Raw genomic sequence first — 23,605 nt, forward strand, 5'->3', positions numbered from 1 at the left:
CGCAGCACCTACAGCTCCGCCCCCCCCCCGCCAAGGCCGGACACTTTGGTGCGAAAACGGAGGTTTGTTTATTACCGTGACAAAATAACCTTTATACAAATACATCGTCACCCTGAGGGGCACGGCCAGCACGGCCCCGACACCGCGGCCTCCGCCCAGGAAGGGCCACAGGAGGGGGACAGCACGGAGGAGGTCGACGTGCCAGCAGCCCAAAGGCCACGCTGTGAGATACAAATACGTGTCCTGTAACAGCACTGAGATCCAGGCAGACAGAGACGGCGTTTGCTGGTGTTCGTTTCGTCCTTTGCTGCAGAGGAAGAGGTGATGGTTCCAGCAGGCAGCGCATCCCTTGGCTTTGTCCTTGACATCAAGCCAAGAGGGAGATGGCAGTGTTTGAGTCCGAGGGATAGCACAAGGCTTGGTAGCACAATGTGAGAGGACAGCAGGGCTGAAGACAAACACTAGGAGAGGATGTAATGAAACACAGAGCTGAAAAGTAGAAGAATGGTCCAAACACGGTAACTCACCACTACCATCTTCCTCATTCATCTCTGACTTCTAAACACTTGGTTTATTCTTCCTGAGCCCTCAGAGAAGTAGAATAAACATCCTCAAGCACCACAGAGGAGGCTGCTGCTTCTCTGCAGCAAGAGACGTTGAAAATCCCAAGGAACACACAAAGGAAGACTTTTCCTACCAAAAACAGAGGACAAGGACAGCAGTATCCAGTCCATACCAGAGATGACCTTCCTTCACAAGGTGCAGTATGTACCCCTCAGTCAACCATGAAAATAGCTGTCCAGGAAGTTTGCTTGCATGGATCCAAAGCACTCGCCTCAAAAATGCGAAAAAGAGGTCCAATACTAAAAGGACAAATACTGCAAAGATTTAGCATGAGTTTGTGGGTTTGGTCCCTTACAGAACACAGTATGATCCCAAAGCTCTTCTCTTTCCAACTCGGCACACAACCTGAGAGAAGCTGTCTGCACAGATACCTTTTCCCTTGCTCAGACTTCAACTGACACTGAAAACATCTCCTTTGCCTACAGAACCTGGCTAGACCATCCACATGACAAGGATGAAATCCCTTTGGAATTTCTTCCTAGCTCACTGACGTAAGTAGCTTTGACCCACCATTAAGGCATCAGAGCACACAATCCAGAAGGAAGATGCTCCATTAAATGGGCTTTCCAAAGACATCAATCCCTGCCACAAAGAGAAGACACTTTATAGAAAGCATCCAAGAGAAAAGTTACCTTAGGGAAGTGGCCAAAGTAGGGACAAGAATTTAGAAATCCCTGACTTTTTTTGATTACAATCAACTTTTCCAGTACTGGGTTACCCTCTTGTAGGGACGTTTTATTTTCTGCAGCATGCTTTTGGGGCAAAGACCTTCTAATTTGGCAAGCAAATTCAGCTATAAACTAAGGGGTGCTACTGCTGCCTGCACATCTTCCCATTTTCCTCCAGTTTTCCTTATCTTATTGCTGAATAGCTGATACATTCACCAACGGAAAAGCAACTGCTTCAAGGCTTTTTCCTCCTCACTGCTGGGAGGTAATGACTAAAGACAGGAATCCACGTTCCTAAAAGCATCAAACACTTGGCAGAGCGCTCTCCTGCTGCCAGTGGCGTTCTGTTAGCAGCAGCTAGATGGCACCCACAGCCCGACCAACACCGGGCCCCTGCGGCGCTGCGCCCCGACCACTGTGGGCAGCTCACACAAGTTGGGATTCGCCCGCACAGTAACTTCTGCTGCTCACTCTGGCAACCGTCATCTTCCTTTTAAGAACCTTCACGCAGTGACACAGAAAACAGATGGGAATCATCACACAAGAAAAGCAAGAGGTTGCTTCATCCAGAAAGTGTGATAAAAGTAACATTTAAAGGCACCTGGATTTATACTACATCCAAATTCAGCTCAACGTGATAAAATATCCCAGGGACTAACTAGCACAGGCTCGTCAGACACTATCCTGAGCATCTCAGAACACTTCAGGATGGAAAACACACTTCCAGGCAGTTCTGCCTTGTCACAAATAGCTTCCAGCAAACATTCCCTACCTCACTAGCACAAGGCCTTCTGAAGACAACCACTGTAAGAGGCATCTCAAGCTCCACTTTACAAGCAACTTTAACCAATTCCGGAATAACTAAATGAGATTGCCTAAGTGGCTTTGGAAATACTGGAGGGGATTGATGGTAGCAGAATTGTTCATCTTTCCACCATGCCGACCTTGTCCCTCTGCATTCCCAAGACATTTGTTGTGGTTGCTCAGGATTAGTGCTCCACCCAGTACAGGTCATTTGTTGTGGTTAATCATAATTAAGTATCTTCCCAAGAGCTGGAGATTCTTTCCTGGCTGCCACCCCACACACTCTCACTGCTTACCCTGATGCCAGCTGATCTTCTACACCAAAGTTAGTATCATTCATCTGCAAGGTAAAGGCAGTAGTTTCTTATTGCTTTCTATGCACTAACAGGCTCCAGGCTGTGATGTCCACCCCACTTAATCCTGCTAAAACATAAACTACACCGAATCTTACTTAACACAACAGGTAACCAACTGTATCCACCCAGGAGTTAGGTTTCAACTCTCTGAAGGAACAAATGGAACTAGTACTAGCAAATGCCTCTAGTCTAGACAAAACCAAACGCCCGTGTACAAGAGACACAACTGACCAGCCCAGCGAGGGGACAGGAAAAACGCCAGTCTAGAGAGCAGCAAAATAGGCAGAGGGTCTTGTTAGCTGAGATTTTGCATGGTCAGGAGTTGGGCCCCAGCATGGGTGCTGGGAAGACACAGGTCTCCTCTTCCCACTGCTACTCCCTATCGCCAGATCCCAAACACAGCTGTGAAATACACCCTCTGCTCTGGCAGTAACTACCTTGACAGAAGAACTTCCTAAACCACAAATCAGCAGCTAAGTAGGCAAAGCAGCGATGGGAATTCAAACAATTAAAAAGAGAACCATGTCAATTCTCACTTGGTAAGAATCCCACTCCACAACACTGAGAGATCTGACCCAAGCAACTTTTAGCTACTAATACCTCAATCAAAACAAATCAAATGAGCTGGTAATGCCACCATCTCTCCTTCCAGCAACCTCTGACTGATCATTCAGGTTTAAAAGTATAGAGATTGAAGCTCAGGAAACACTGCTTCCTACATATTTTTCAAGTGATTTTCCACATTCTCCCTTTTTCCTCTAAGCCCCCTGGACTGACACCTCCCCTCCACCTCAGCTAGACTGACAGCGTGCCATCAATCTAAAAAGCAATACGTTCTGTAGCAAGAGCCAAAATTCCTACACAAAGGTAAGCAGGAGAACTGGTAAATATAGTGAGATTAACTTCAGCTCTAAGGTTGATCCCTGAGCTCCAAAACACAACAATTTGCACACAAGGGTTCAGACAGAAATGCTATTAGACTGACTTGACCAACCTGGATAGAGTCCCCTTTTCCCCTCCTATTTCGTATCTCTAGTGAAATCTCTGGCAAGACACAGATTAATCCGTTCTCATGAGCAGCTCAGGCCCCTGGAGGCAGAAGGAAGATTCCTGCACTGTTTAGAAGCTGAGTTAGTCTCTTATTTTATCTTTCCCACTGGAAATTGGGATGCAACTTAAAAGCAATGTCAGCCATGCTACAAACTAAACCATTGTGCACTAAGGAGATGATCTATCCAACTGAAGAAAAGATCTGCTCTTCAGGCATCACTGGCTACTTGAAGGGGCAAAATTTTCCTCCTAAGAAATAGCTTACCCAATCAATCTGACCTCTTGAAAGAGGGTAATCATCCAACATGTGAAACATCAGAAGCACTAACAGTGCAACCTAACTATAAAGACTGTAACAAGAATTTTGTAACAGTGCCTCTGATCCATTACCTAACCAAAGTACCAGAAGGTAACCAGAAAGAGAGATCGAGAGGCAGGATACATTGAGTGCCGGATATATAGACATGTTGCAGGGAGGTTTCTTTTACTTTCATGAGCTGTTGTCTTCGTTTCATGTTTTCAGCCTCACGCAAGGAGAAAAGGTTTGGCAAGAAGCCTTGTTGCACTAGACAGCAACTCCAGTCCACTCCTGGACATCTGGAACGGGTAACAGCATCACAGCATCCTGTGGACATGGAACAATTACTGTCCTCCATTGTAAGCATAGTCAGCCTTGTTGTGCATAATCAACTTGTTGTCCACAAAGTAAAAGCTGTCTGAGCGGGTCTCGTACGGGTTTTCAACCATCAGCCGGACTGTGAAAGAGAAAGCTCCATTACATTCAAACGCCTGCCACGCTCCACCAGACAGCACAAAGCCAGAGTAAAAAGGACTCTTGCCACTCTGCTGGCTTTACCAGGCTGATGCTCTGCCCTACCCAAATAAGAGAAGCAAACTGCTCTGCTGAGCACGCTTCAAAAGCTCTGGTCTGCCCCTTTCTATTCTTCTATTCACAGGACAAGTGCTGTCAAAGGCAAACAAAGTGGGATCAAGTAATGTCACACAAGACGACCTTATAGAAACTGTCAGTGCCACCAGTGGAGCAGAGCAGAAAAGCAGATGTAGCAATCACAACAAGAGCGGTGGCACTCCCCACGTGTACACAGGCAGGTACAAACCCTGCGCCTCCTCGTGCTCTGAGGCAGCCGCACAAGGCCCCACGCGCTCCTGCTCTATTCACCCCCCCGAGGCCAAATATACCCTGCACAGTGTATATTTGCAGAGATCTTGGTAGGCTCAAAAACACATCTCTCTGAAAAGCCAGCTCTGTTCCAAAGCAGAAGACTCAAGCACTGAAAACAGATGCGTGGCTACCAAGACAACCCTTTTTCATTGTTTTACCTTCTGGGTTACAGTTATGCATCAGGCACATCAACCCTCTGACTCTGATCAGTTCTTGTGGCCTGTGACCTGACGTTGTCTTAGGCTTACATTTTCAAAGAAGGAGACTTTGCAGCACAAATCTGTAATCCAGTCAAGTTTACGCACAGCTTAAACCAGGAACCTGTATCTATTCCTGTCCCCCACATCCCAGTCATTTCTTTCACAAACAGAGAGAGGGAGAAAATAAGCATATGCATGCACACACAAAACACAACTGGGGGTGGGAGATACTTACTAAGGTCTTCTGAGAGCTGAGGGAATTCATAAATGTGTTCACATGTGTTCCTGCTACTGGGGATGCAGAAGCCAAAATCAAAGTCAAAGTTCTTCAGCAAGCGATCTCGGAAGTAATGTCTCTCAATCATTCGAAAGTTTGACACTGGCTTTTCTCCCACTGTGAATTCCACTCTGTATACAAAAAGTAGGAAAAAACCAGCCAAGATGACTTACTTCTCTTCCTATTGGGAAGAACAGAGCCTTGGACCAAGGCAACACAATGATCCAACAGATCATTCCAGAGAGACTTTGACATTTGTAGTATTAGATGGGTGCTCTCTAGCCTTTGACTCAGTTTTGTTATAAACTGTCAAGTGACACTCTGTAAACACCCGATTCTCCCTTCTTACTATGAACTCATACTCACGTTGCACCAACGGTCCGAAGGCGAAGAAACGCTGGGGTGAACTGGTAGCGAACAAAGCGGCCTGCGCTGGCGTCCAGTTCACTGCCATCATCTTCATCCTCCTCATCTTGCTCTGGAAAACGCACCAGCTCAGAGTTATTCCGCTAATACCAGACACATGAGGTGATACTGACTAGCGGGTGTACCAGGGCAAGCTGGCTATTACTGAGGCATTGAATGTAGACACGTTTAATAACTGGTGTGAGACTCATACTGGCACTAAGTAATAAAGAAAAGTTCTGCTGTGACAGCTGGTGCAGCCTTGGTGGCTTTGGAGCTGAAACCACCCTTCGTCTCACAGGATATCCCTCCTCGCAACTGAGAAAGCACATCAAATAAACTCTGTACCATAACCAGCCAACAAGGGAAGATCTACAGTTGATAGTACTGCCCCATCTCACCGTAAATGCTTCACGCTGCAGAAGTAAACTCAGTGCCACGCTTAAAGCAGAAGGAAACTCAGTTGCTATGCTCTGAGTAGCAAACTCAGTGCTATGCTTAAAGAAAAGAAATTTAGTCATCAGGACATATTGAAGGACTTTCTGCTTTGTTTGCATGGGTCCTGCCTTGCAACCTCTCAGCTCTCCAAGTCTCTCTAGCCTCCCTGCAGTGGTAGCATGACATACCTGAAGCAGATGGCTTTGCAATTTCAAACAACACTGTTCCAGTTTCAAGGTCCCGGATCTTAAACCTGGTGAAGTCAATGTTGTAAATGTTGTCTTCAGGTTTGCATAAATAATCTAGAAAAAAAAGAAAACGTGTCGTAACATTTCAAAAGATCTCTGAGCAATTACCAAAAGGATTTGTTAGCCGAGCCTGTTAAAATATGTACAGCAAGTTGTTTTGCAGAAGCTTCATGAAAGCGGGACAAAATTGAGGCAAGAAGAAAGGACGTTAGGTGCCAGGTAGCGGAGTGCAAAAGGGAAGGGATCCGGATGGAAAAGCAGAGATCAGCAGCCCAGAGTGAAAACAACATCCCCAACCCCCCCCAACCAAAACCCTAACTCAACCCCCGAACTTTCTGGGAGTTGCAACAAAGCCGAGGCAGGAGCGCACCGCGCTGCTGCAGCACCCGCCGCTCCCCGCGCCAGCACACGGGCCGGCAGCACCGCCCCGGGCCGGCCGAGCCCCGCCGCTCCCGGGCCCCTTTCCCCTGCCACAGGGGCCCAGCCCGGCTCCGCGACACCCTCCGCCGCGGCCGAGGCGGGGCTGACGGGGCGGTGTCCGCCCGGGACCGCGGGGCCAGCCGGGGCCCGGCCGAGCGCTGCCGGCCCGAGCTCCCCCTCCCTGGGCCCGGCCCCGCACTCACTCTCCGTCACCCGGCACAGCCCCAGGACGTGCTCGGGCCGGACGGTCTCCAGCGCCAGCAGCTCGGACTCGGTCCACGGCGGCCGCGGCGCCACGTCTCCCGAGCCGCGCCTTCCCCGCAGGCGGCTGAGCGGACCCGCGGACCCCGGCGGCGGCTTCTTTTCCGGCCCCGCCGCCGCCGCCGCCGCCGCCGCCGCCGCCGCCGCCGCCCTCGCCTTCGAGCCGCTCATCGCGCCGCCGCCGCCGCCAAGATGGCCGCCGCCTCCCTCGGTAGCTATGGGAGCGAGGGGCGTGCCCGCGGCGGGTCAGAGAGCACGGGCGCTGCCTAGCAACGAGAGCGGGCCCCCGAAGCTAAGCAGGGCCCGCCGGGTGCGCGGCCCGAGGCGGGGACCCAGGGGCCGCGTCGCGACCCGCTGCCCGCAGAGCCCCGGCCCCGAGGGCAGCTCCCGCCGAGGGGATGGCAGCGGGACAGGCCGGGTGGAGAAGCTGCGAGTTACCCAAGGAAACACAACCAAAAACACCCCCCCGAGGCGAGCAGCGCCCATCCCGCTTGCCAGCCGTGGAGCCGGGAGGTGACCCCGCACAGCCCCACCACGGCTCCCCTGTTAATTAAATCACGGCCTGGATGCCGCAGCGGGTAATTACAGAGAGCGGGCATTCTCCAGAGAGCCCCGGTCTTACCAGGGAACGGTGGGAAGCACTTTTCGACAAGCACCGGTGGCAGCAAGGGGATGTCCTGGAGCACACACACCACTGCTGGCCTGGGGACACCCCAATGCCTGTCCCCAGGGAGCTGGGACCCAGACCCGGGAAGGGACAGGACCGTGTGCCCCAAAGAAGGTCACCCAGGGAGTGCCAGTGTCCCGCCAGGCCCTCCCTGGGTCAGCCAGCCCCAAGCCGTGCCACTGCCACCCCGACCTTGTGCACCCCCTAAGGGGACAGTGGCAGATGTTGAGGAACAGTGGAAGGTGTTGGAGGAGTCTCCTATGCCCGACCAGAGGGACTGGGGATGTCCCACCTGGAATGACTCACAGGAGCATCACACTGAGGAAAGGATGCCTTTCTTCCCCAAAAAGGAGAAGCCAGGCTGCCCTAGGCGCTTAAGAGCTGCAAAGAGTCATCTCCATCCCTTCAGGGAACTGGGGCAAGAACAAGAAACATCTGCATCCTCTTTTCAGACTCCAGCCGACACGCTCAAGATGACTAGAAACAGATTTAGAGCAGTGGTTAGTGACGTTTGCTGCTGCTGCTTGTAAGCAGCGCCTGCCTGCTACTGCCAACCAAATGCTATTTCAAACAAGCCTGTTCCCAAATCCTCCTCGCTGCACCAGGTTTTGTGCCTCCATCCTGTGCCCTAGGAAGGACACAGACCCAGAGCAGCTGCTCTGCAGAGGGCCAGGGTCCCTTGTCCCCTGAGATCAGGCACCTAGAGGAAGAAAGTGCTGCATTCTAACTGCTCCAGCCCCCTCTAACTGCCCCTGACGCAGTTTCAAGCTGAAATTGGGGCATCTTGCAGAAAACCCAGAAAGTAGATTACATCTCTGGTACATCTCCTGACCTACGCAGGAAGCACAAGGTCCACATCGATGCTCTTAAGAGGATGTTGTACCACTCAGCTTGCACTTAATCACCCAAAACCACCGGCAGCGGCTCTGGGCGGCAGCAGCAATGGGATGTTAAACTGCATCTCACTTTGCAGTGCAACCAGCCTCCCACTGCCCCCAGCACTGGAAAAGAGGAACCATCTCATCCAAGTGACAATATAATTCTGTTTATTTTCCTTTACCGCACTGCTGGTCCAACTGCCAGGCAGTAGATTTCAGAACATTCCCTCAACCAAACATCCTGGGGAAATTAAAAAAAATAAAACTGTTACCATGTACCAAAAATAAAATAACCCACCCCCACACCTGCCTTTTCCCCCAAACTAGTCCCTGCATAGGCAATGCAATCAGAAATAGACGTCTGTGCTTTTCACCCAGGGCCCAAGCTTGCTGCAAACAAAGAAAATGTCACTGCAAGTTGTGAGAACACAAAGCAATGGACAGTAAAATTAAAAATCCTCCTTAAAACCCCTTTGTACTGGTGACCAGTACAGACAGAGATCTCTCTCCACAGTGCTTTAGCCTTTACAGGCAACTCAGACCTGCAGCTTCAAGTAGTTTGTGGTGTGTCCTTAATGCCAATAGCACAGGTCAGTTCCACGCGTCCCAGCCTACAGTCGGGCACCATGGAGTGGTGGGACCATCTGCCAACACCAAAAGCTGCCACGACAATGGGACCCAAACATCCCTGTCACCTGCCCAGCATCGCACAGTCCCGGTGCTGCCTCCTGGCATGAGGCACAAACCTGCTTCTGCTCCCATGGACTCTGGGGCTGTTTTACCAACCTGGCTCGAGCGGGAAAGCCCTGAACACACAAAGCCCCCACAGAAACCAGGAGAAATTCAAGCCCCCACTTGCCAGCAAGTTCCAGGCACGGCTTCACTCCAGCGCCCTAGCTCTGGAACAGTGTGACAGAGCTGCTGTGGTGGCATAAGCAACCACATCCCCACCACGTGTGACTGGGAGCAACTCCAGGGCAGAGCTCCTGCGTTTCCTAGATTCACACTCTCCTCAGTTAAACTGGTTCAAGCTGTACTTTGCCCCTTCCCTTGAAATCTCCATCACATAAACTCTTCAGAAGAGACCTTTGATGTTTGCAAAAGATTATTCACATTTTCTAATCAGCCAGCACTGTTTCAGGAGGGAGGAAAGCACTTCTGTTTCGTTGATTATTCCCCCCCCCTTTTTATTTTTATAATTTTTTAAATAAAGCACTTTTTGGGAAAGAAAAATCAAAACCTATCAGTAACTTGCAGGAGCATCCCACTGATCAGACTGGGGACAGCACCGTCACATCCCTCCCCCTCCCATATCTTCCCCCCAATCTCCAAAAATAGTATTTAATATACAGCAATAAACTCTGAGCAAGCCAGAGTCCCGGAAGACATGGACCTGCTTTCACCTCTCCCATCCAGCCCAGCACCATTTCAATGTGGTTGCTACTATAACTCCTGGGACAAATCCATTCAGATCCAAGGCGATACACACGTGCCCCAGACCCGCTGGGTGCAGCACAAGAGGCCTATTTGTGTAATCATGTTTCTGAGCCTTCACAGTTCCAGCCTGGTGGTGTGTGTGTTGAGAATACTTGTCTGAGCCTACTTGGGACTAGCCAGTGAAGACAGACTGGTGCAACCAGGCTGACGTTAAAAAAAGCATCCTTGAATTGTATTAGACTTTGGCATTTGTTGTGGAGATGCAGAAGCGCCAGTAGGTAAATTAGCTCAGTGCTGGCCCAGCTCCCACTTCCCTTGGATTCTCAGCAAGGATATTTCCCTCCCCAGCATGTAAGTGCAAGAAGCAGACGGATCTCTCCCACATTTGAGCACCAAACAGAGCCTGAAACACTTGGTACCTCGCAGCTGCTCAGAATCTGTCTCGCATCAAGGGCTGAAGCTGCTCTGCTGGTCCTCTCCCTCTTCCTGCTGTTTTCTATCAAAGACAGGCCTGTTCAGCCCAGACTTCCAATACCAAGACATTTCCCTGCCTGTTGCTGTCCTATTTCAATTTAAAGTAAGACCAAGGGACAAAGCACGAATCTCTGCTCCTTGCTCAGACCCAAGTAGTGCAGAGCAAGGCCTCAACAAGCAAGTTTGAGGGGCAGGACCCCCCAGGCCACACTCTACAGCCAGAAGCTGTAAGCACCATACGAGGACCTAGCCGTGACTCACTCAGCTCTGAACTGCACAGACACGCAGGCACCAGACTGCCTGGGAGCTCTCCATCCTGCCTCCAGGAGATTTCTGGGGGAGACCAGACCTGAAGGAGCTCTTCCAGTTCTTCCATTCCCTGCTAGGTTTTTTTTCCCATTGATCTCAGAGGCTGGAACCAAAGATACTCACTCACCATTCTCTGCTTGAGCTGTGACCTCCAGAGCTGGCATCCAGGGACAGTGGGACAGTCCCCAGATGATCACAAGGGCAGGGAATGCCTGTCCCTTGAGGGAGAAAATAAAAACAACTCAGAAGCTCCTTAGAAAAAAAAAAAAAAAAAAAAGAAGCTTCTCCAAACAGACTTTTATTCAAAGCCTGAGACAAAAGGCACCAAAAAGAGAAGGGAATTCATTTGGCTTTTTGCTCACTGCCACCTGGGATACTCAGAAGGGTCACAGATCTTGTTTTAGTCACACACACACACAGAAGGGGAAAATGGCCTGGCTTAAAGGTACAAAAGGAGGGGCTGATGGGGGGTAATGAAAACAGGCTTTGGAACCACTACACTGAAGCTGTATCCAGGCCCAAAACATGATGGTTAAAATTGCCTTATCTGCCCCTCTCTACACAACTGCTCCATGAACCCAGCCAGGGTCTGTCCTGACCCAGCTCCCCACTGCTGCACAGGGACACGCACTTTTACCTCTCGCTGCTGGCAGGAGGCAACAAAGCACAGACAGGCTTGTCTCTACCCAGGCTCAGTTAAACCATCCCTTGGATATCCCCTCAAAGTACTGGAAAACTACGTCCAACCCAAAACTTTTCTTTCCTTTACCAGGACCAGGTACCTCATTATACCCATCTGCCTGGCTTGCAGATGCTAGACAGAGATTGCAAGGGGAGCCAGCCAGAGTACGCCATTCCCAGCAAGGTGCTGACCAGTTATCCCCTACCATCCCCCCACGTTTCACATGCTTTGTTTGAGGGCTCCTTCTGAGGCAAATGTATTGGGAGGGGATAGACCAACAAGGAAAACAGCTCGTAGCACCATAATAGGGTCAGGAACCCTGCAACCACCCAGACACCAACTTTGTAGTGACAAAGATGCATAAAACCAGAGCCAAAACAACTACATTTAAGCCATGAAGGATGAACTCTTCCTCCTCCCTATTCTTATTTAAATAAGACAAATTCATTTGAACTGAGCAACTGGAACACAACAGATCACACTCTGCACAGCTTTGCTTTAGGGAAGCTGATGGCACCAAATGGGTGCCTTGGCTGCCAGGAGAGGCAGGGATAAACTATCCTAGAAGACTTGTGTCTGACTTTTGCACTCCTAAATGCATGCCCCTTTTCTCACGCCAGGAAAGGTGCAGAGATTACGGGGTGAGCCACAAGAAGCTGGGTGATACTTTGCTTCAAAGATGCTCAAATAAGATGCAACCTAAAAGGCCTGGAGGATAACAGCTCCTTACAGAGAAGCTTGCTTTCAAGCCCAGTTTTTTTGCTTAACAAATGAGCACAGTTCATGCTTCTCAAAATTGATAATGGTCTAAATGTCTCTTGTGCTCCAGCTACAGCAATCCCAAAAACGCTGGAGAATCACTGCAGGCACTGTCACCAAACAAAACAAAGCTCCTATTTTGTAAGAGTTTTATAAGTACTAGGATTTTAACAGCAGCTAGAAGATGAAGCAGGCAACTTCAAGCTTACCACCTTTTCATCCTAAGGTTTGTTCTTAAGATCTGCTCTCTCTAAAGCCTGTCTTCTCCTTCAACTGTGACAGGAACCCTCTTGCTTCTCCCAAACTGGCTGTTGCCACTTGTGCGACTGGAGAAAGGTAATTTAGGTCCTACCACCTGCCTTTTAGCTCAGAGACACAGAATTAGGGTCAAGTCTACGGCAGCGATGTATGAATCAGAAAGGCAAGGTTCAGTGCCACTGCTGCAGAGAGCAGTGCTCAGACACCTCCTGTTCTGGAGCCCAAGAGCTGACAGCTTATGTCACAGCTTGAGGGTTAGGAGGAAGCGAAGGCTTCAGCTGCTTGGGCCCAGCAGAGCAGGAAGGCTGCTCCTCCAGTTTCCTTTCTGCAAACTAGGAAATTCTGCTGACCCTTCTCAGCTCAAAGGGCTGAGCCACTGCAGGGGTCAAACCTGGCAACAACTGCAAGGAAAACTCAGGCTCAGGTAAGAGCAGCAGCAATGAGGACACCATTCAGTGCAACTCCTCTGGGTAAAGCAGAGAACAAGAGATAGCACAAAGTGTTCTGTGAGCCCAGAGCTCTCCAGCATCGAAGCTGACCTGCAAAGATCCAACCCCACCTGGAACAGATCCTGATCCAGCACACAGAATGTGTACCTCCTGCCAGCCAGAAGTGCACAACATATCAGAGGCCAAGAGCATGGGAAGGCAGCTCCTTGGGGCCTGGACCTCTGGATCAGCAGGCACAGGAAGGGCTTTCACTCTGCTCAGCCTCTGTCAGGCAGGCACAGGCTCTGCATGTGGAAACAGAAGCCTCTTGCAGAAATATCCCTGGGGGAAGCCGGTGATCTTGTCTCCAATGTTCTGCTCACTTCCAGATCTCTGGAGGGCATCAAACCACCTTGCTCTACAGTACTGAAATGTTGGACATCTGCCTCTTCACCACAATGATAGGCAAAAGGCTGAGCTATCGGAAGACACTAACCAACTCACTGCTCTTCTCACCACTGCAGCTAGGCCTGGTCCCTACAAGGGAATGAGAGCTCACAGGGAGCAGCCATGAGGTTGCTCCACTCTGTCCTACAGCACAGGTTCTTCACAGTTACAGGGCAGGGAGCTAACTGTTAGGAAGGTCAAGGAACAAGTCCAGAATCTCCTCTCTAGGTCATCTCTTTCTCAGCTTCTTCCAAAGGAGAGGTCACTTGATAGAAAGGGCAAAACAAGGAACTGGGCTTAAAATGAAACCTTTGAAAAGGATAATAAAGAAAACAAAAGCCATAATCAATACAAGTGCATCTGATCAGACGCTAACAACGTCAGCCTCTCACAGGCTACAGCAGAATCCCTCTGCGATGGATCTAACATTACAATTGCCAAACTAGGAAAGTCTTTCCCAACTGGTGCAGCAAATCAGGCCAGATAAATCCCTCTGCTCCTGGCATAGCTTGCAGTCTTAGGAGGGAAACATCTCCACAGAGGCTGAGCCGCTAGCCGGAGTCTTGGCATCTTTCTGCAGGCGAGTACCATACATCGTGTTGCACACATTCAGGGAGATGTTGAGCCAGGCTCTGTCCTCCACAGTTGTTAGTCACCCCACAGCACCACACCACTTCCACGCTCCTGAACAAAACGCGTACTCAGGCCTGGTTAAGGAACCGTATTCCACCCAGCAAAGGCAGAGGTCTTTCAGCACATGGCTTTCTCTCAGTCTGGGACATGGCCCAGGACTGGTAGCATCAGCTTGCAACAGCCCAGTACAGATGGCCAGGACTCAGTTTACTCTTGGATGTCCCAGGGAGGATTGGAGGCTGCACGTGGCGCGAAGGGGAAGGCGAGGGCCTCGCTGCTTGCTGGCAGGGGGAAGGTAAGCAACCTCTTACCTGGACCTGCTATTCATTCCAAATGAATCTTTTTTTTTTTTTTCTTTTTTCCTTAAATTATGAACAATATGGAGAAATTGAAAGCAACCGTGTTTGGTCCAACTCCTTCCCTCCCAGCCCCTTGGCTGATGCTCTGTGGGGCTTGCTCTCACAATCGGCAGAGGCAGAAGAGGGTAGGAATGAAGACACCAAAGGCCATCAATATAGGAAACATGAGGCTGCTGTTGTCCGAGGCATAGGGGTTTGGTGTGCGTGGGCCTGACTGAACCCGGTTCTTATTTGCCTGTTTTTTAACACTTGAGCCATCATCATATTCATCTTCATCATCATCTTCCTCTTTTTTCTCCAGACCTGGGTGCGGCTGCAGCTTTGGAACATCTGTTGGACAAGACAAAAGGTTGCAAGAAGGCAGGATGGAACATGGGAAGTCACTCGAGTCACTCCCTTCCCCCATCCCTGACCCAACATGAACAAGAACAGGGCACCTGACACCACATCAACACCACAGCCAGAGCATCCCCCCTCACAGAGGCTCACATCACTATTTCTTTCCTCCATGACACAAGAGCATCTAAAGACCCAATCTGCAAAGAAAACGACAACACTCCACCCCATCTATATGTTACATAGGAGAAGTTATGGCATGAAAGCACACGTGGAGCGTACACAGTCAGGTAGCACAGCTGCTCAGTGAGATCTAGTCAAGAACAAGCACTTGCTACCTGCAGTGCCAGCAGATGGAAGTGCAAACAGGAATGGGAACAACCCTTTTCACAAATGGTCCTACCTCACATCACTGCATGCCCCAAACCACAGCCCTATCACAGCACCACGGCGCAACCCCACTCAAACCCAGCCCTCTGAGCCTGGAGCCTGAACTGCAGGTCCCCACACAGCAAGGTTCCTCCTGGCTGCAAGGTTATGCACCACATCTTCAGCAGCACTTGGCAACTCCTGACCAATTGTAAAGCAAACTGATGCTTTGGTCAGAGCAGGGTCCTAAACCTTCTCTGTTTAAGAGCTAGAGGAGCTCCAACACAGGCTTACAAAGAGGGTGATGGAAGAGCAAGGACTTTATTAGCACTCCCCACTGCTATTCAGAGGAACTGATATGTGGGGAAAAAAAAAACCACTGCCTTGTCCTCGAGCTGACGAGACAAAACAAAGATCCAGGTAAGAAACACTTAACTACTAGCTAAAAGATCTCTGTAAATTGCTTGTCTGCAGGGCTGCTGCAGACATCCAAGGCCAGAGGGAATTTATCTGTAGCTACAAGCTAAGACTGACCAGAAGCATTCCCTTCTTCTCTACCCTATACGCAGGGAGTCTCAAACTAAATTGATTGTTTCTTAACCCGAAAATGACACAGCTTTGTGCACTTGGAGGAGTAGGAGGACCCTACGCACCTATTTCACTCTGGAACTGCACTCTGTGGGAACTTGCTGAGAGAGGAAACATTTTTGGCAGAGGTGGGTTAGCAAGAGCTATGATCTCATGGTCTGAGAAGCAACAGGCGACTCTCCAAGGGGAAAGAGCCTTCTGGCTCAGAAACTGTGCTTACCTTCCACTGTTCCTTGCAGGATGTATAGGGCACAGATTTTTGGATTGTCATAGTAGCCCTAGATAAAGCAAAGAAGGAAGTCACTGCTGCAGCTTTGAGACAAGAAATATTCTCCCCCTTTACCATCACCTCTCCTCCTTTAGCACACAGCCTGCATCACATGGCTGGGGAAGAAGAGGAAAAGGAAGCCCAGAGCTCTGCACAGAAAAAGCTTGTTACCTTTACAAACTCAATGTGGAGCTTCCCTGTGAATGTGGAAACCTCTCCCTGGACACTCAGTTTCCCCTTTTTAATACTCATGGGAATGATCTCATCGTGAGCTGTGCTGTGTCCAACTCTGTCAAAAATGTCCAAGTCCTTCACCACCACGTGGCCATTCAAGCGAACATCAAATACCTTCAGGGTGGAAGAAATGACAGTGTCAGGATGGATTCAGGCGTGATAGTTGAAATGGGAACAGGAAAGGTCTCGCTTGTTATGCACTCAGGACCAGAAAGCATTGCAGCATGCACTGTCCCACCACACATGCTCCACTCCTTGAGAAGGATTCAGAGCCCAAAAGCAGCCAGGTAAAGACACTGAAGCATTAACATTGCTTTCAAATACCCTGAAATCTGCCTCCTTCTTTTAAAATAAACCCTACACCTGCTGTTCAGAATGGAGGACAGCAAGATTTTCTTCTCGTTTGTTCATATTTTTCTTTCACAACTTACTTTCCACCTACTGGCTGAGGACCTGCTCCTACCACCCCAGGGTGCTGGGGCACACCACACCCTAGGGAGTGAAGCCATTTCTAACTAACAGCCTGCAGCAGAGCAGAGAAGAGGAAACAAGCTGGTGAAGGAAATGGTTTGAAGGAGGTAAAATGCTGAACTGCTAACCACATCTATGAATTCAGAGTGAAAGTCCTCCTCAGGGCTGTGATGACTCAAACTTCACGCAGCACCTGGGGAATCCCAGCACAGCCACATGAAGGAAGAGGAATCAAAGATGCCTCAGCCCTTCAGTTTAATGTGAGGCTGCTTTTTGCATCCATTCTGTAAGCCAGCCCCACCAGTTCTGCTCCCTGAAATACTTCTCTGGCAGGAAGACAGCACAGTGCTTAAGGAGCAGGGCTCTAAAGAAGCTGATGGAGTCAGGGGAAAGCCAGACTAAAACACACACCACTTCTCTCCCAATTCATCACAGGGCTTTGAGGTCTTTCTGCTTCTGCTTCCACATCTGTACATGAGGGATTTCAGAAGTGACAAGGATTATTCTTCTCTAAAGAGCAATAAAGAGGGTTGAATTTAACTCTTGTGTTTTCAGGATCAGTTTGAACCAGTATCAAGTCTTACAACAATTGTAAAATCTCTTTTGAGTAGGTTATTTAACCCAGATCACTTCCCTGATTTAATCTGTGCAATGCTCTCTCCAGCACAAGCCTGTTCTTAGGTCGGGAACAAGTGCTCAGGAAAAGGAAAATCACTTCTTCTCAAAGCCTCCACAGCCTAAACAGATCATAAAGCTCTAGTGCTAGTTTAGTTGACCACATTTGAATGCTTTGTAATGCCATTTTCCAGGCCAACTGTACACGTGGAATGTGGAAGACAGCTCGAAGTTTCAGAGCCCGTGAAAGCTCGAGGAGGTAAGTTAACCATTAGTGCCGTAGTGCCTTCCTTCACTCCTTTTTCCAGCATGCAAAGCAGCAGAGGCAACCTGGGCACGCACGACCTTAGCCAGGAACTCACATCAAAGAGACAAGCAAGGAGCTATTGCTTACCTTCTGTTGAGACTGTGCAAAATAGACCTCTGCAAACTTCAACACCAGCACATAGTCACCCTCTTCTTTGATGGGGACTTCGTAGCCAAAGGTTTCCTCGTTGTAACGCTCAGTCTGGTACAGAATCTGATCTTCTGCATTGGACCTCAAGATTGGCAGCTTCATACCATAGTCAGAAGCTGGGTTTCAAGCACAAAACAGTGAGAGGAAGGGTTAATTTGAGGCAAATGGAAGACACACTTTATGTAGACACCCTTGAAGTGCTCAGTCCTCACTTAGGCCCTATCAGACCTGTCTCCCCTCCTTGCTCTGACCAGGAGGAGGCACTACTGGAGCAGAAGCAGAGGCAGCGAAAGTCCCAGAACCCAGGTCCTGCAGAAAAACAGGTCTGGACCTGCTGCAGTCTAAGACACAGCAAACGTACTTGCACAGTTTCAGAAAGAAGAGCCTGTTTCACAAACAGGCACCAAGCCAAAGGACTTGGCCATTGACTCCTGCTTCAAAGAGGAAAACCACCTAGAATATTTTTACGAGATTTTCAAATCACAAGCTGGGTACAAAACCAAAACAGCCAGTGTAGGACTGACTTGGCTCATTCATCCAACAGATTTGAAGTTAGAAGTCGATGGCATCAGGTTTTAGATGTGCGAAAACCTGGGGAATGGCAGAAGAAATGGAATTTTCTGCCATGCATGGAAGAAAAGCATTAGACATCTTACAAAACCCCTTCTTCTCACCACATCTATGCAATAACTGCCAGCTTGAAGAGAGGAAGGAAGCAAGAAAGATAACCAAAGGTTTCAAGCGTACCAGCAGCTCCATCAACTCAAATGGGCACTGTCTGCAGGCATCTGCACAGCCCCCTTAGAAGGGTTAAAACAACACTCCCAAATGGGACAATAACTGAGAAAATAACAGAAATAATAAAATTTGGCTCTTCTCAAGTCATTATTTCACTACCTCTAGAGCAGCCCTCAAAAGGCCTTAAGCCAACTTGCCATTTTATTGTGTCAGAGTTACTGTACAAACTGATGCAAGCCTCAAGAGCTCCAAATCAAGTAATTCCTCAGCAAAGCAGGGGCAGGAGGGAAGACTGCGGCCACCATGAGCCCACTGGCACTTCAAGCAGGGAAAGTTGATCCACACCAAGTTCTCCGCTGACACTTGCCACTTCCACCCCATTTCCATGGGAACAGACAGTGCATCGGCCAAGACAAAGCAAGAACTACAAACCCAGCCTACGTTGCCAACGATGGAGCCAATGCAAATGAGACGAAATTAATGCCAGTTCTCGGTCTCCTGTTTCACTCAGGCAATCTCCTGCTTCTCTTTACCGCTTGAAGCCAGGCGCAAGGACTGAAGACTCTAATCACCAGGAATACAGAGGTGAAAAGTTTAACCTATCCTCCTACACAGGTATTTCCGGCCAGCTACAGATTACAGTGATAGCAAACCAAGGAGTGCACAGCAGTCAGCTCCTATTTGAGGAAAGCCTGCATAGGAAGAAAGTAACTAGAAGGTAACTAGAGAGAAAGACCTGTCACCTGCACGTCACAGGTCTGTTGACATAGCTGTGGAAGTGAGCTTGATTTTACAGTGCTGGATGTGCTGAGGTAGCTCAGCATTAAGCTGCGACTCAACTATGTTTGGCACCTGGCTGTTCTGTAATTGCCATCAGCACATTTTGTCCTCTAGGGCACAGAATCTGAACTGAGGCTTGAAAAGAAACCCAGGGTTTAATTTGCCCAGAAACACTATCCCCTGGTCTCGCTTCCTCCCAGCCAGTATTTCTGCTGTAGCCATTACATGCCTATCAATACAGAGAGGAGCCTGGAGTAATGTGAACAATGGTGCAATAAAAAGCTATTGAGGGAAAAGCAGCTGAGAGCTCAAAGGGGTAAAGTCTCCTCTGCTGTGCCTGGCACCACTGGCTGGAGCAGGATTCCTGTAACAGCCTGGCTGTCCCCAGAGGAAGGGCATGTCAGCGTGCTTGAAAAGATGACTCTTTTTTTCTCCTCAGCTAAAACCTGAATTGTTCAAGTCCACAATGACATTCAAGTCACACATGTGAGAGGTCTGTAAAGGGAAGCTGACCTACAGGGACCAGAGTACCTTGTGTGACTGGGGCGCCTGCTTCCATGGGGGTAAAAGAACTCCGTGCAAACCGTGTTCATATTTAAATGTGACCTTCCCTGTATCCACTGTGCCCAAACAGCTCTCCTTTCAGGATGGCACTCCTGCAGGGTGATCAATGGCAGTCCCAGCTGTATAGCACAATCTCACCATCCCACACAGAAACAGAGAAGGTCAGACTTAAAAGTCAACAGCTCACATCCCCGGCACTCCACCACCCACCTACAACTGGAAGCAGGAGCCACTCAGCACAGCTTCACTTTACAATTAATTTGTTAATCAACTAAGTTTCAATGCACCACTTATCAGAAACACACAAAATTCATCCAACCGGAGCAGTTTCGGGGAAGTAGAATGCAACCCAAGTGCAATATTAGTTCTCCATCCTGTCCTTACTGGTAGATATCAGATTTTACTGATTCAGTAGCTAGAGCAGCTGATCATACCCCATCTGCCTCTACTTCTCCTTCTGTCCCTGCCCTGTTCCTGAACACTTGCGAGGACCGGAGCACGACCAGCTGCACCATCTTCCTGCCCGGCCCCAGCACCGGGGCTGCATGGAGCAGCCCGCGCCGTGCTCCCCACGGCTGGCACCGGGCTGCTGGTGGCGGGCATCAACCGCACCGTGAGCCAGGCTGCGGAGAACGGGCAAAGCGTGTTCGCACTTTACCGAGCGCTGCGGATCCTGCAGTGGAAACTGGGGTCTTTCAGCGGAAAATGGGAAGAAAAAAAGGAGCCAAGCGGCTGCACGCGGCCGGTTTGGCAGCCTGAGCGCTCCCGTCGCCTTTTCCAGCCGAAATTCCACTCCAGCCCGCGAGGAGCCACTTCCCCACCGGCATTACACAACTCGCAGCCCGAGGCCGGGAAAACCAGCCCAAAGCCCGTAGGGGCCATCCCGCCGCCACCGCAGCCCTGGGCCCGCTCTAGCCGGGCCCGGCGAGGGGACGGGGTGGCCGCGGTCCCGGCGGGTGACAAGTGCCGTGCCAGGGGGTCTCGGCCTCGCTGTCGCCCGGCAGCCCCTTCGACACGTCGGGCCCGGGCGGCGGAGGGAGACCCCGACCGCGGTCCATCCCACAGCCTTGCGTGGAGACCCACCGACCCTCCGCGGCGGGGCCGGGGCAGGCGGGACGGCGCCGGCGGGACGGGGGTCCCAGACCCCCGCCGGGGCAAGCGGAGTGGAGCTGAGCGGGCGCGGAGAGCGGCCGCACCGACAGCCCCGCCAAGGGCCGCCCGCGCAGCACCGGCGTCCCCCCCTCCGCCCTCACCTCGGCCCACGCGGCCCTCGAGCGGGTCCTTGCGGAAGTGGATGCCGTTCACGTCCACATGGGCATCGCCGCCCGCATTGACGGCCCAGACGACGCTGTCGGCGAGGCCGCCCGCCGCGCCCCGCAGCACCGGCGGCAGCAGCAGTAGCAGCAAGGGCGGCAGCAGCGGCGCCCCGCGCGCCCCGGCGCCCACCATCTCGGGCTCCCGGCGCCGCGCCCGCCCCTTCCTGCCGCCACCAGGGGGCAGCCTAACCCGCTGCCGGGGCGGAGCGCGCAATAGCCAATCCACGAGCCGCAACGCGAATATTAATTTCCTGCCCGTTTGCGATTGGATGGCTGAGGGCCTTCATTTGCATATTCATAACCCGCCGGGCCAATGGGCGGCGGGAGCGGGTGAGCAGGCTTGGTTGAGAGGCGAGGGGACGGCGGCGCGCTGCGGCGGCGGGAGCAGAGCGGGGAGCCGGTCCCTGCGAGCCGGTAGTGCCCAGGGCCGGTACCGCCCGCTCGGGGAGTGGAGCGAGGGTAGAACCGGCTCCTCAGGAGGGGGCGACAGGGAGGGGTAACGCTTCCCAGCGGTGCCTCCGGAGCCCGGCAAACTCCGCTCAGCGCCGGACGCCTGAGGGAGGAGCTCCGCCCCCTCCAATCAGAGAGCTCCAGCGCGGCCGGAGCGCAATGCGCTGTGGGACGGCGGCGGGAAGCGGGGAGCCGGTGGGTTGCCGAGGCAACGGGCGGCGCTGCCGCGGGACGCGGCGGAGCGGGCCCGGCACCGGCGCGTCCCCGCGGGGTCGGGCGGAGCTGCCCTCGGGGTCGGGCATGGCCGCGGCGCCTGGGGAAGCGGCTGGGAGCGGAGCTGCGGGTCTGGGAGCTCCCCATTAGAGCCCGCTGCACGCTGAGCAGCAGCTCCCAGCATCGGTTCTCTGCCTCGATACTCTCCGCCTCTGCCATGGAGCGTGGGAAAAGGCAGCTACCGGCCCAGGCCGTAAGCACGGAGGCCAACTCGGACTGCTATGGTCTGCCTGGGAAGGGAAACATCTGTGAAGGAGGAAGGCGGGGAGCTCACCGCTGCCCTGTGATTCGTTATACAGGAGAACGTAAGATTCAGTGGGGGTTTTTTCTGGAGGGCATTGGGGAGGGCTGGAGTGAGACACCACACATGGGTGAAACTCGCTTCGTGGTGGGGGAGCAAATAACTGAATGTTTGCCTCCGAGTCTGCCCTTCTGTCTGATCCTGGTGTTCCTCAAAGCCTCAGGCACCAGCCAGACCCAATGTCTGCACTCCAGTCGCCAACATGTTAACAGCAGCTGCTAATTCCCAATTACATTACATTAATTTGGGTCTTCCGCAATGCTTTGCTTTTAGAAATAAAGACTTAGCGCTGCAGGTTGAGAGTTAAAGGGATTGTTGATTTTGTAACACACTTACGAGGTCTCTTAACAGGACACAGCCTTGGAGAAGTGAACTCAGTTATGGGATAACCACTCACCCCCTGTACCCCAACCTGCTCTACCCAGGCTGGAGTGAGCCCCAGAGCGTGTTCCTGCTGCTGTCACATCAGCTCTTGGGCTTGTGGTATAACTGGGCCAGGGCACTGCTGTGCTCCCACGCCAGCATTGCAGTTCCTGCCTTAGGAAACCACATCCAGTAAAGCAGTGTAAAATGGACACACTCAGCACCTCTCCAGATTAAAGCCACCTCACACTGGTTCCTGGCAAATCATCTGTGTTACAGACCTCAGCCCTGGCAGCATCTGATCAAATCCAGACTAATCTCCTGTATCCCTGCTGTGTTTGTGATCTGTTGGGGGTCCCTCAAGTTCAGTTAGCAAAGGAGTGCAAGCAGCCATGGCCAGAACAACGCTGTCCAGTTGGTGAGGCTGAAGGAGGCCTTGTTAGAGCTCATTTGTACTGATCACAGATGATCCTCCTTAATCTCAACATTTCTCAATTTAAACTGCGATGTGCTTGGGTCAGGAGCACAACTTCAAAGCATGTAAACACTTTGTGTGTCACCATGCTACTGCCATGAGTTGCACACACACACACATGGAATGGCAGTGGGGGCTCAAGCGTTGTCTAGGCAGAGCCTGGCTGAGCCTCTCGGTGAGCTGGGCAGCAGGAGGCTCATGCTGGGACCTTAACTGCCTTGGTGGGCACAAGGGCCATCCAGGCAGTGACAGGGGCTTCATTACAAACCCAGCATCAAACTGCTCAGTGAAGTCCAAATATCCCCATGAGCAGGAATTTGGACATGAAGGGACTGACTAGCTAACATTTAGGTGTGACCAATGACCCCTCAGCTGAAGGACCCTCTTTGGCTCCTGATGTGTACAAGGGCTGCTGGGAGCTAACCCAGCTCATCCCTGCCTTGGCGCTTCTGTGGCTGTGCCAAGCCTGGGGACCCTGTTGAGGACATCTCATAGCAAAATATCAGCAACACTCCCTTGAAAAGAGAAGAATTTCCTCGAAAAGGAAGAGTTCCCCTCCTTGAACAGAATGGAAACCTGCTCTCTTCCCCCTCTGTCTGAGGACTCTGCCTTTTTAGAGGGCAAGTCACCAAGTGTTGCAATACCTCTTCTGCCTCCCCAGTCACAGCATCTTCTACTAACAAGGCAGGATGCTTATTTCCCAGGAATCAGCAGCCCATCATGAAGCAAGAGGGATTAACTG

General features: G+C 51.2%; 2 protein-coding genes across 2 annotated transcripts; both read right to left on the reverse strand.

Annotated features, from left to right (window-relative positions):
• Positions 1-49: 49 nt before the first annotated feature.
• On the reverse strand, positions 50-7,153 carry UNC119B (unc-119 lipid binding chaperone B). The gene is made up of 5 exons (XM_030502215.1): positions 6,877-7,153; positions 6,194-6,307; positions 5,529-5,640; positions 5,121-5,293; positions 50-4,257 (listed from the first exon to the last, which is right to left on the reverse strand). Exons 1-5 carry the CDS (start codon positions 7,103-7,105, stop codon positions 4,145-4,147), a joined length of 741 nt encoding a protein of 246 aa, XP_030358075.1. The 5' UTR covers positions 7,106-7,153; the 3' UTR covers positions 50-4,144.
• Positions 7,154-8,630: 1,477 nt separating this feature from the next.
• Positions 8,631-21,182, reverse strand: MLEC (malectin). The gene is made up of 5 exons (XM_030502214.1): positions 20,939-21,182; positions 17,541-17,719; positions 15,998-16,174; positions 15,779-15,836; positions 8,631-14,595 (listed from the first exon to the last, which is right to left on the reverse strand). The coding sequence occupies exons 1-5, from the start codon at positions 21,132-21,134 to the stop codon at positions 14,366-14,368; spliced, it is 840 nt and encodes a 279-aa protein (XP_030358074.1). The 5' UTR covers positions 21,135-21,182; the 3' UTR covers positions 8,631-14,365.
• Between the last annotated feature and the right edge of the window lie 2,423 nt (positions 21,183-23,605).

Source organism: Strigops habroptila, chromosome 11 (assembly GCF_004027225.2).
Source record: "Strigops habroptila isolate Jane chromosome 11, bStrHab1.2.pri, whole genome shotgun sequence".
Classification (NCBI taxonomy): Eukaryota; Metazoa; Chordata; class Aves; order Psittaciformes; family Psittacidae; genus Strigops; species Strigops habroptila.

What these genes read in the sequence shown, in the direction of transcription:
- UNC119B (XM_030502215.1), bottom strand. Translation starts at nt 7,105, where the DNA reads ATGAGCGGCTCGAAGGCGAGGGCGGCGGCGGCGGCGGCGGCGGCGGCG. An exon ending in TGCAAAGCCATCTGCTTCAG is followed by an intron (nt 5,641 to 6,193) that starts GTATGTCATGCT and finishes TGCGTTTTCCAG; the next exon opens with AGCAAGATGAGGAGGATGAA. An exon ending in CTTCGGACCGTTGGTGCAAC is followed by an intron (nt 5,294 to 5,528) that starts GTGAGTATGAGT and finishes TTTTGTATACAG; the next exon opens with AGTGGAATTCACAGTGGGAG.
- MLEC (XM_030502214.1), bottom strand. Translation starts at nt 21,134, where the DNA reads ATGGTGGGCGCCGGGGCGCGCGGGGCGCCGCTGCTGCCGCCCTTGCTG. An exon ending in TTGCACAGTCTCAACAGAAG is followed by an intron (nt 16,175 to 17,540) that starts GTAAGCAATAGC and finishes TCCACCCTGAAG; the next exon opens with GTATTTGATGTTCGCTTGAA. An exon ending in TCCACATTGAGTTTGTAAAG is followed by an intron (nt 15,837 to 15,997) that starts GTAACAAGCTTT and finishes TGCTTTATCTAG; the next exon opens with GGCTACTATGACAATCCAAA.